General features: G+C 36.8%; 1 protein-coding gene across 2 annotated transcripts in view; it reads left to right on the top strand.

Moving 5' to 3' along the window:
• Positions 1-12,534, top strand: part of LOC101434015 (low-density lipoprotein receptor-related protein 2-like) — a 122,119-nt gene that overhangs the window by 17,764 nt on the left and 91,821 nt on the right. For both annotated transcript variants that reach the window (XM_058300682.1, XM_058300683.1), the window contains exon 2: positions 9,687-9,803. In XM_058300682.1, coding sequence (XP_058156665.1) covers positions 9,687-9,803 — 117 coding nt within the window. The remainder of the gene's footprint in view (positions 1-9,686; positions 9,804-12,534) is intronic.

Below are 12,534 nucleotides of genomic sequence, written 5' to 3' on the forward strand. Positions count from 1 at the left end.
CTCGTTTTTCTCCCTCCTCTTCCATTACTTTACCTTTTCCTCTTCACCTCTTGCCTCTTTACTTTTTCTTTTGTTGTGTTGTGACTATTGTGGTAGTCAAGAATGAAATAGCATGGAGTAAGGGAGAAGGAATACAGCAAGGTATTTGTAAGAAGATACATTTAGTAGTTGTAAACAGCCTAACTTATGACCAAAGAATCACCAAATCCACTCCTTGGGAGTTGATATCTTCTGCTAATATTGCCATAATTTATAGTTATCAGGCAATTGTTCATTTTATGGTTGCAATCTAATCAGCTTGCCCAGATGACCAAAATAATAGTGATGCTTACAGCTGTTAAGTTGAGTTATAGTGACCATTTGGGCCTAATTAGTGAGAAAAACTTAGCTTAATGCTGTCTATAAAAGCTGTGTTTGAACTGAGAATCTTAAGCAGGAGAACTGCTTGCTTGGACACACGTGAGTGTTTTATTTCAGTGTTTTGTTTCTGTTCAACCATTTTCTGATAATTTATATTGCTGATCAGGAAGCCAGGTAGGAATCCTTTAGTGACTGTGAGTGACCTGTATTTCTGTATAAGGCATGCTAAATTATTAAGTGCAAAAGGGCATTTCACCCTTTTCTTAAGTAGTAAGTATACCACTACTTAAGTATACTTATTTACCCCAGCAGGCAGACTAACTGAAATTTTCTTTTGTTTGGATAGTGTTCTTTTCTGCATCTTTGTAGCTCTTTGGCCATTAAAGAGGTAAATGACCTGTTAGTCTGGGTCTGGAAGGGAGAGCTGAGCAAATTCTTCAGTTTAGTTTTCTCGATGTGGAAGGGAGTCCATCTGCAGGAACCTCAGCCCCTTGCTGATAGAGAAACACTGCATGAAGTTTCCAGGGCAAGTACAGAAAAGATTAGTACCAATGCAATTTCAGTGTTTCGGTACTGGCTGATGGGAAATGCTTCTGGTATAAACTTTGAAGGTATTAACATTTAAATGTTTTTCAATATATTTAATTTCTTGGTGAGCACGTGGGGAGTGGGGAGAAGACATTCAAAAATAATTTTTCTTCTGATAATACAGATGGCAAAATCTGTAGCATACAAGGTGCATTTATGATTGTTTTCCACAGTGACGATCGTTTAGTTTAATGAAGAACTGCTTGAGGATTTAACATTTTGAGTTTTTTTTTTTTCCCGCAGAGTATCCCATGTTGGCACGGGTAAGCCTGTGGAGACAAAAATGCTCTATCCTGTGGAGCATTCCAGGGTGAAGCAGGCTCCCTGGACCTTTGATTCTTTATCACTCCCCCAGGGGAGTTCATTTCAAGTTGCTGGTGCTAGAGTTGCTGCACGATACTGCCCAACCCCAGTTCCTTATTGATGAAGTGGGATTGATGGAGTGGGATTGCTGTTTTGAGAAATTATAGAGGTTTTCATGGACGATCTCTTTCATGTGAATTAAGACGTTTTGAGCCCTGAAAGCCAAGCTGCTTAGAGGTTCTAAGTTCTCAGCTAGGGGTGGTACAGCCTCTCTCAAGGGGGTGTTTGTACATGTTGGGGAATGGACACAACTGGAATTCTGCGGGTCGGGGCGGGGGACGCTATGCCCAGGATAGTAGGCAAGATGAATAATTGTCTGATGTTAAATGCCAGTGGATCCTCTGGAACTGCTGAGAAGTGGGGCTTTGTTTACGATGTTCTGCTGAGGTGAAGTCTTCCACAGCTTGATTCTAGGTGTGGGAGGTACTCGCTGAAAACAAATGGATAATAAAGACTGAGGATGGGGAGTGGAAGGAGAAAAACAAGTAGCCAGTGTTTAAATGTAAATGGAAAGGAGTAGTCCTGTTTAAAAAGGTGGTAACTTAAAATTTCCATTTCCAGGACTGAGAGGCAGTGTCTGAGATCACCAGATGCTCAGATGTACTCTGGTGGTGGGGAGAGTAAGGTGGACAAGTGGGCTATGATATATTTGGAGGCACATGGCATGTTGTAGAACCCAGTGGCAATTTGCACTGTGGAAGGTGCTTGGATCAGACAGCTGGAGGGTTAAAGTTGGCAAAGTTCTCACAATGGTGTGTGCTGTGGAAGCACTATCTGAGTTTTTCCCCTCTTTTTGGACTTGAAATTATTAAATAAGATAATGAGATTAGTCACTTGGAGGGATTATGAATAAATGCTACTTATTTAAAATAAAGTGCTCAAAAAATAAAGTGCATGTAGACCAAATGAAATCAGGGGCAACTGCAACTGTCAGACCAATTCACTAGCAGTTTGTTTTTTCAACAGCCCATACTCCCTTTGTAGTAGGATGAATGACAGGCCTCTGACACCGGTGGGTGGAGCCATCAGTGGCTGCTTGCTAAGAGGCTACTTAGCAATGATAAACTATTAGTTTGTTTTTTCTGGAGAGTTTTCCAAACAATAGTCCTTTGGGAGTTACTATTGAAAGGTGAATTTGACAAATAAATTATGGTGGATCTCTTGATAAGTTGAATAAATTTGACACTTTGGATAAGTGAGAGATTTAATGTGAAAACTGGAGTTACTTGCAAAATTTTAATTGCATTTTTTACATGCATTTGATTTTTAAGTATTTGGTTATGAAGTGTTTTAAAATGACTTGAATATTTTGAGTTCTTTTTATGATGTGCCTAACTTTGTAGCAAACACAAACCAACCATAAGTTAATTCTAAAAAAGTTGTTTAAAATAGCATTAATTATATACCTTTTCAAAACAGGCAATCTGAGAAGTTTCTCTATACTCCATTTCTATGCTTATGCTTTTCTTCTTCCCATAACAACAAGAAACATTTAATTAGACTGACCTTTAGGTTTTCCATCAGAAGTTATTGGTTACTGAATTTACAAATGTATTATGTTGGGTCCCTAACAATAGCCCTAATTGATAAAAGTGATTTGATATATGTTGTATTAATAGCTAATTCCCAAAAGCCCCTATCTCCCATGGAAATATTGCTTTGTAGAACAAAATCCAATGAGAAGTTCTGGGATTCCAGCATGAATTTGTACATTCCTTAGGGGCATTTTTTTTTTTTTTTTTGCAAGGGAGGTTGTTGTGTTTTAAAGGTAGTTGATAAGAGACCTGCACCACCAACCCCAGACCTGCACCACCAACCACCGTCATGCATTAGTCCATAGAGGTATTTGTGTGGACGTACTCCTGTACCACTCGGTACCACCATTTAGCCAAGGCAAGTTTCTGACCATTTGCAGCATACGTTATAAATCAGGATGTCACTACCAGACAATCAGATTTGAACATTCCATGAACAAAGTAGCCTATATTCCTAGGACCAGATCACTTAACTATGTTTATGTCATGCTGTTGATATGTCTGCATTTACATGAGTCAGGATAGCACATTGTTTATTTATTTTAGAAGTGGGTAATTGATCTGTATATTTACCTTATTTTGAGTTAATTAGCAAAATCAAATGGGTAATTCAGCATGATTGCTTAAAGATGTAGGACAGTACAATTACTCTTACAATACAGAAAATTACTCCTACCACCTTGGGTTTGTGAAGGAATAATTTTGAATCTTCATGTTGTGTGGGTGTTGGCTGCTCTCTAAAAAAATTCCTATTTGACACACAATACTTGGGGAGGTCTTGAACCAGATACTTGGGGGAAATTGGGAGGATTTCCAACTGCCAAAGTAGTCCTCTGGGGAGACCCACAAAATCTCAGGATATATTTGTTGAATGAATGTCTAGCATCACCAGGAAGACTTTGGGATATGGCAACTCTTGGTGCCAAGTTACCAAGTTTGTTCACTCTGAATGGCTGCAGAATTTTTTTTTACTTTTATTTTTTATTTGTTTGCAGAGATGAGTTTATAGACCTGGCCAAAAAAATTGTGAATATTGATCTGAATCAAGTAGGCTCACAATTTGATATATACTTAAAAAAAAACTGTGGGTGGGAACTGCTTACTGGGCATGGGTTTTTCTTTTAGGGTGATATTTTGGAACCATATCAAGGTTATAGTTGCACAAAATGTGAATGTAACAACTGCAACTGAAATGTTCACTTTAAAATTGTTAATTTTATGTTAATGAATTTTTTAAAAAACCCCAGCACAATGGGGAGGCAGGTGTGTATAGCTCAGTGATTGAGTGCCTGCTTCCCATGTAAGAGAACTCCTAAAAAACAAACACACACACACACATATATATACACATACACACATTCATGGGGAGGTGAAAAAAAAGCAGTTAAGGACATGAAAAGTTACTGATGTTATAATTCAGAGATAACTACTGTTAATATTCAGTTTTTTCCTACTTTTTATTTTTTACATATTTAGGTAAAATTTTATATCCTTTGTTATTACATTATAAACATCTCTCCATAACATTTAGAAATTCTCTATAATCATTTTTAAGAGATTCCTATTATGTCAATATATAGATGTAACTAAATTGTTAAAGAATAAAAAGCAAATACTTAATTGTAATTGTCAACTGTTTTTTTCCAGTGGTTATATCTGCATGTGCTCTTACCAGCTGTGTAAAGTAAGGTTTTACTACAGTCTACAATCGGATTGTCATTATAAAAATGACTTTATAACTCTATTAATTAGTATTCCTATGAGTACTAATTTACTGATTTTTCATGTTTATCAGTATTTCTTCAGTGAAATATCTGCGTTGTATGAGTTTTTTTGCTGCCTTTCTTTTGCTTGTTTGATTACAAAATGTCCTGGTGACAATTTTCACTGTGGAAATGGGCAGTGTATTCCTTCATCCTGGAAGTGCGATGGGGAAAGTGACTGTGACACAGATGAAATTGACTGCTGTAGTGGGAGGGGCCTGCAAAGTTTTGGTTTAGGCAATCCTGGTGATTTCACTTGTAGCCTTTAGAGACAGATCCAGGACTGGCTTCAGGTGTTTTGGGATCTCTGTGGTTGAGTCAAAACTGATGGCAGTGATAATTGTTTTTTTTACATGTTTATGTGTTATGGGCAATTTATATACTTTGCTGTTACACAAATAAGTTTGGGAAAGGTTTTCTGAGCTTGTAAGTGACTATTTCTGTTTGTTTTCTCTGGAAATTTTGTGCACAGACAGGAACAACCAAAAAAAAAAAATAATGTTATCTGAACTATTATTTTTTTAAAACTTCTTTAACTAGAGGAAGTGTCTTTTTATATACAGGATGCAGGGTCACTTATGAGAAATCATAGAAGTAGCCTCCTAGTTTGTCATAGCAGCTCACACTACCACAATTCATACTTTCTGATGGATGAAGGTCTACACATGAGGAAAAGTGGTGGAAAAAATCAACAGTTTTTAATGATTGCATTGTCCTATGGCACAACACAATAGCCAGTTTTTCATGTGTTATTTGAGATGGTGCTGCATTTGAAAATAGAAAAGGTGGGGAGTTGGCCTTCAATAAGGCTTCTCATATTGTCATCACAAATGGGTCACCTGGTAGAGCTTGTGCGGATTTTGATTCCAAAATCTCAGGTGGGGACTGTGAGCCTGCATTCTGATGAACTCCCAGGTAATGCTAATGCTGTGGACCCAGTTTGAGGAAGGGAGTAGTTGTCTTTGTAGGGATGAGGCCATATGCTACCTATTTGCCTCTGGGCTTATTGAGTTTAATTTAGGTTTTTTTTTTCATTCCAAATGTCTCATAAAATAACAGTGGTACCAACTAACATTCCATAGGACTTTCACTTATTAAATTATTTTTATGCAATCATGAGAAGTGTAGACCACATTATATATTTTTTGGTCAAAGAAGTGTGTTTTTTAATGCTTTTTGCCTTAATTATCAAACTCTATTTAGAGATTTAAGAGAAGGAAAATGTATTACATTTATCCATATTTCTGTTTTTCCTTATTTTTTTAGGAAATCAATTTGATCAATACATATTAATAAAGCAAACAATTCATCCAAAGTGTACAATGACTGGTATTTGGTATAATCACATAGTTGTGCATTTATCACCTCAATCATCATTAAAGTCTTTTATTTCAGAAGTAATAATAATAATAATAAACAAACAAAAACAAACTAACAAGAAAATTCTTCACCTCTTGATCACTCTATGCTTCCCCTACTGTACATAGTTGCTATTTCTGGCTATTCTTGCACAATTATTTATTTATTAAGCAGTTTTATTGAGACATTTATATACCATACAATCTAGCCAAAGTGTACAATTAGTGGCTTCTAGCATAATCACAATATTGTAGCATTTGTTTCATTCTGTGTTTTTATACTGCCATGGATCATCAGTTTTTGCTGTGCTATTGCCAAAATTATTTGAGAATGAAAAGTAATAAGAGTTCGCATACTCTGCTATAACAGTTGTTAACTATGGTCCTTTTAACCACTGTCATACACATTTTAAATGCTGGTATAATAGGCTGGATGCTGTCATAATGAATTTTCTGGTTTTAGTTCACCGTACTTGCAGTCCAGGTCTATTCCAGTGCTTTAGTGGGTCATGCATTTTTACCTCCTGGGTGTGTGACAGAGAGGCAGACTGTAATGACTGCTCAGATGGATAGCAGGTCATAAGTGTTTACAGAGGCACCTAACATCTTACTGATTTTTGGTATCAGATGGTCATTGGTGGAATGATTGCTTATGTGTAGTACTGGGCCTTAAGCAACAGGGGGACCTATGCAAGCAATCTTACTCAGGGGTTAGATGATATAAAAAGTGTGAATGTTATTATTTCATGCTCAAGGAAGAAAAACATTTACTGGTATCTTGGGGTAGGTTCTTTATTTGTGTGGTTGGCAGTGGGAGAGTTTTCTTGTTCCTGTAGCACTCTGTACATTGAACATTCAAATCTTCCACTGCTTCTGCCCCACACAGTAAATCCTCTTCTTTGGCTTGAATAGAAATAGGTGTTAATAGGTAGGTTGGGGCATTATTGGTGGCTATGTCAGTGAATGCTACTGCAACCACCATCAGATGAGCCTTCAACAAGGTCATTAATGAGAACGATCTTGTCAACTGCTGCATTCCTGGACATTGAGGGAATTTGTAATCTTGGGTGAGAAATGTGTCTGCCACAGATATCATACTCTGTTAAGGATAAACTGCATAATGTGAAATCATTATAGTATCAGTATGGATGTTTTTGGCTGCAAAGAACCAAAGACAACTGAAAATAGCTAAATATAGGGTTCCAGATTTCCCAGCTCAATAACATTACCCAAGTTCTTTGCATTTTTTTTTCCATGCCATCCATTTCCTGTTGGCCTTTTGTTGTTACATGGAAGATGCAGAAATTTTACATCCACAAAATGCAGATTTTGACATCTAGAAGAGAATATTGATATCCTTTCCCTCTTTTACTTTTTAAGGAAGGAAAACTCTAGGTAGACTAAGATGGACCACCTCTGGCCTGGTCTTTCTGCTTCCAATCCTGTACCTTGTCATATTCTCCCAAACATTCTGGAGAGATACCTTTAAGTAGCTCTCTCACTTCTGAGAAAGCTTTAGCTCTCCACCCACTTTTAGAGTGGCCTTCAAGATGTGGTTGATGCTTAGTTTTCTGTGCACATCACTTGCCATTCCTGTCTAGGAGGCACAGTATTGCTTGTAGTTACCTTGGGCATAGCATGCTGTGTTCCAATCTTTTGGGTCTGCGTGTTGCTAGACAGTTCGTTCTTTTTGCTCTGGCTAACTTCTGTATTCCTTTAAGGCCAGGAGCAGAGTCACCTCCTCAAGGAAGCCATTTCTGTCCAATCTGCTATCACAGAGTGAATAATCCACTTTTCACATTGTTTACTATTTCTTGAAGTCTCCCTAGGAGGGTAGGGATAATAACTTATTCATCTTTATTATCCCATTGTTGGTTAACATTTGGCCTTCAAGAGATAGTTGTAGAAATAATAAAAAGAGCCTTAGTTTGGGTGATGGAATTATAATTTGTCATTTCTGTATGTTTGAATCTGCTTTTAATTTGCTCCTTGGCAAACTCCTTGAAACCTTAAGCCCAAAATACAGAATGATAAAACCAAAGTAATGAAAATAAAACTGGGGCCTGATTTAATTTCTTGTCATATTATGTTTAACACTCCTTAAGACTTGCCTTTTTAGGAAAAGCTCCTTATACTTTTGTGGAAATTCATAATATATAGAATATATATGGGAATTTAGTGCAGAACTATTAATATTCTTAAGCTTGTTTAGTTTAAATGGGCAGAATTTAGATATTTAAATGTTCTCTGGAGCAGTATGTGTTATTTTTAACAAATAATTTTATTTCTACTTATTAATAAAGCATAAAATTCATCCAAAATGTACAATCAGTGGTATTTGGTATAATCACATAGTTGTGCATTCATCACTTCAATCATTATTAGAGCATTTTTCATTAGTTCAATAATAATAATAATAAACAAAAACCAGACAAACAAGAAAGTTATTCACCTCTCAATCACTTTTTGGAATAATGAAATCTAAAATTTTTTGTGAAGACGAATGCACAACATTGTGATACTAAAGGCCATTGATTATACACTTTATATAGATTGTATGGTAGGTGAATGTATCTCAATAAAACTGCTTAATAAATAAATAATTGTGCAAGAATAGCCAGAAATAGTAGCTATGGACAGCAAGGGAAATAGTCTATTTATTATATTCCATTAATAGAATTAACCCAGAGGTTAATGAGAGAAATTATATTCTCAAAATGTCAGAAATACATTGGAAAACTTTGACTTGCTATTCAAAAATTACATGACACATTCACAATGAAACCATTCTTTTATCTAAATAAAAGAACAAGTTGTCAAGATTGCTTAAGCATGGATAGGGTGGTAATTATGGTTAAATTTTTTGCATCTTCAAGATATATATGACAAATAAGATTTATGAGATAGACTTTAATGTATGTTAAATACGTTTTTAATTTTAAAAAATATTTAAAAATTTAAAACATTTTTGTTTTCCTTGTTTTGATGGCTCAGTCCTTAACATGCATCTTATTTTTATCAGAAAACTAAGTTTTACTGACCTTAAATGTCTTTACTATATAGAAGTGTAGAAAAGTTTTGTTTGGTCTAAAACTCTGGGGAGAAATCCATAAAAGGATTATATTCCTTTTAGAGGATCACCTTTTCCCCAAATGCTTATCTTTTTATGTGGACAATTGTTGAGATAATGTTTCTAAGTTGTGGTAATTCTTGCTTCAGACTTACAGAATCGCTTTCCCATCATGCTTGTGGATATTGAATCATTTAGTTTTGCCCATTTTATCCAAATGCAGACTTGATAAACTGCTGATGCTCTTTCATCTGCATTAATCAATTGAATAAAATCAAGCTGACCAATGTAGAAAGTTGTATGAAATAGAGGAAACTAAAGAAAAAAATTACCCATAATCCCACCACTCAGGAATAACCAGTGTTTCCTTCTTTAAACATGGATTTCAATGAGGTTGACCTACCAGATCCTTGATACCTACTTCTGCAAAATTCTTTCATTCATCCTCTTACAACATACCTTTTTGATTTGTATTGTACTCTCACCATGTGCCTACACTAACATGCTTGAGTGTTTTTTTTGGGCTTTTATATCGTAAGCCTTTAGTGGTGAATATTTTGGTTTCACATATCCTCAAATATTGGTAAATGTCAGGAGATTTTCTTTACTTGCCAGTAGTTATAAATCAAGTAATATTTCCCCTTCACAGACCAGAGTACATGCTCAGCCCATCAGATAGCATGCACCAACGGCGAGTGTATGCCAGCAGAATACAGATGCGACCATGTCAGAGACTGCTCAGACGGAGCTGACGAGAGAGATTGCCGTAAGTGCATTTCAGTCTTTCCATTGCATTTGATTCCCCCCTTCTCCCTTTGGCATTTTAATCAATTTGTAAGATCTATTGGACAGAAATATCTACAATATACCTCTTGTTAATGAAATTTTTTGGCAAATTATTTTGTAGATTAGAGGTGATACTCTGATAAGAGTTTGTTTTAGTCAAGACATACTAAGTATGTCCTACCTTAGCACATCAAGTTTTTAAAAATTAGCACGTGTAATTAGATACCAGTGTAATTGAACCCTGGGACCTCGAATGTGGGAAGCCGGTGCTCTTCCATTGTGCCACAAAGGCTTCCCTGAGTTGACTTTTCGTTCTTTGCTTGTTGTCTGTTTTTTGCTTTTAGGAGGCACCGGGGCCTGAACCTGGCACCTCTTATGTAGGAAGGAGGTGCTCAACTGCTTGAACCACATCTGTTCCCTCACATGTAAATTATGAAGTAGGGAATCTCAAATTGTCATTGAGTACAATGAGTACAGAATCCAGTTGGTCAATTTTAACTACTTTTTACACTACTGTGGTAATTTTCTGGTTCAAATTTCTCATTGGTCTTCCTGTTCGTAAGGAACCAACATTTTCCAGATGGTCTTTGGAAATGACTTTCCCACAATGGTCCCATACTTTATCATCAGAAGTAGTTTATACATAACGTAGAAGTATTAACATAACCAAATAAGAGTGCAATCATGATACACAATCTATTACATACTTTAAATAAATAAAGGGCCATCTGCCTCTTTTAAGCTGCATGTAGAATTGTTAGGAGATAAGAATTATTGGGAAGTGGATGTGGCTCAAGCAGTTGGGCTCCTGTCTACCATATAGCAGGGCCTCCTAGTGAGGGCAAGTGGGCCCATGCGGAGTGCTAGTCTGCATGGAGAGCTGATTTTACATGGAGTGCTGGCCCATGCAGGAGTGCTGGCCCATGCAGGAGTGCTAGCCCATGCAGAGAGCTGGTGCAGCAAGATGATGCAACAAAAAGAAACAGAGGAGAGATTATAAGAGATACAGCAGGACCAGGGAGCTAAGGTGGCGCAAGAGAATGGTCGCCTCTCTCCCACTCTGGAAGGTCCGAGGATTGGTTCCCAGAGTTGTCTAATTTAACAAGAATGTAAGCAGAACACACAGCGAATGGACACAGAGAGCAGACAATGGAGAGGGGGGAGAAAGAAACAAACAAACAAAAAATTACTGTACTATTTATCCAGACATAACTACTTTGTCTTAAGCATCCTTATGTTATAATCCCGACCCTTTCAAGCTTCTCAAATCAAGACATCAAGATCCAGGACAGCACCTTGTGTCCTTCCAAGCAGTGTTTTGAATCGTACAAAGAACAGTGTGTCCTCCTATGGAGGCAGTGGGAGGTGGGGTGAGTAAGCGGATAGGAGAGGTGGTGAGGAAGGTGAGAGTATTATGTTCCTAGTAAAAAGATTATGCTTGAAATAAATATATAGGTAGGGTAGGGTAGTATGAATGTTTATTATCTTTTCGTTTGCTATGTACCTAAATATATAAGGTAGTTTTGGTTTCTTGACTGTTTGTATATCCAAAGTATATTCAAAGCTGTTGAACAGGTAAAAACATTTCCCCCCCAAATTATTATGTGATCTGTCCATCTGTAAAATGGCACGTGATATTAAATAGCTTGTCAATTAATTTTCTTTTGAGGAACAGAGACATTCAGAACTGCAGTTTTGAATTAGCCTCTAGGAAAAACCACTCATCACAGGCTGTTGGTAACCATCAGGACAGTGCAAAAATTACGGGCCATTCAGTTAATATAGTGAAGCGACTTTAGGCTCAAAGTAGTAGCTATTTTTCTAGTTAAGTAAACAAATTATTTTTGGGGGGCAACATACTAGAATGATTTAAGTATGAGGAAAACTGTTGCTAATGATTATTGGTTTCCAGCATTTCTGAAATTGTGGAGGGATTAAGGGAGGGCAGGAGGGAGTCCTGAGAGATTCATCATCAGTGTGGATGGTGACAAGAAAGCTGTTAGTTCCTCCTTCTGACCATTGGCCATCCTAATCCTCTCCCTGTCACCAGACTGGCTTTGTTGTTTGTGGAGGAGCATAAGTGAGATCATGTCAGTGGTTGCTGATTTAGTTGTCCCTCTTTCTGTCTTACGGCACTGACTTGATGGGGAGAGCAAGAGTTTACCAGGTTGTTCCTATCTGCAATAATTACCTAAAATGAGCTAGCTATAATCAAAGTCTAAATAAAATTTCCTTCTAAGAGAGACTGCTTATGAATAGCCAAGAAGCTGGATTTTCTGATTTCTTTTGCCAGCTGCTATTCTTAAAAGGAGGTATCATTCTGACATCCAGCAGGTATCATTCTGACATCCAGCACAGGGGCAAGGGAATCACTCACCGAAGTCGACTGGCCTCTTGACTCTCTTGAAGGCAGAATTAATAAACAGTTGTGAGATCCATTTGAAGGTAGATTTGAAATGCATACCATCTCTGTGATGAAAAGACAGTAATTGCCCTAAGCACTAGCTCACTCTAGTGCTCATTCATTTAAAAATAAAATTCAGTAAATAAAAGATTGTTTAAATTTAAAATTTTAATCAGCTATTTATATTTGTCTTCCATTTTGATATAGTTTTCATAAGATTCTAGTTTTGACTTCTGGAGATAAAACTTGACTTGGCTTATTCCTTTACCATATAGAGTAAGATGTTAATAAGAGTTTCAGAACACGA

This window comes from Dasypus novemcinctus, chromosome 7, assembly GCF_030445035.2.
Source record: "Dasypus novemcinctus isolate mDasNov1 chromosome 7, mDasNov1.1.hap2, whole genome shotgun sequence".
Taxonomy (NCBI): Eukaryota; Metazoa; Chordata; class Mammalia; order Cingulata; family Dasypodidae; genus Dasypus; species Dasypus novemcinctus.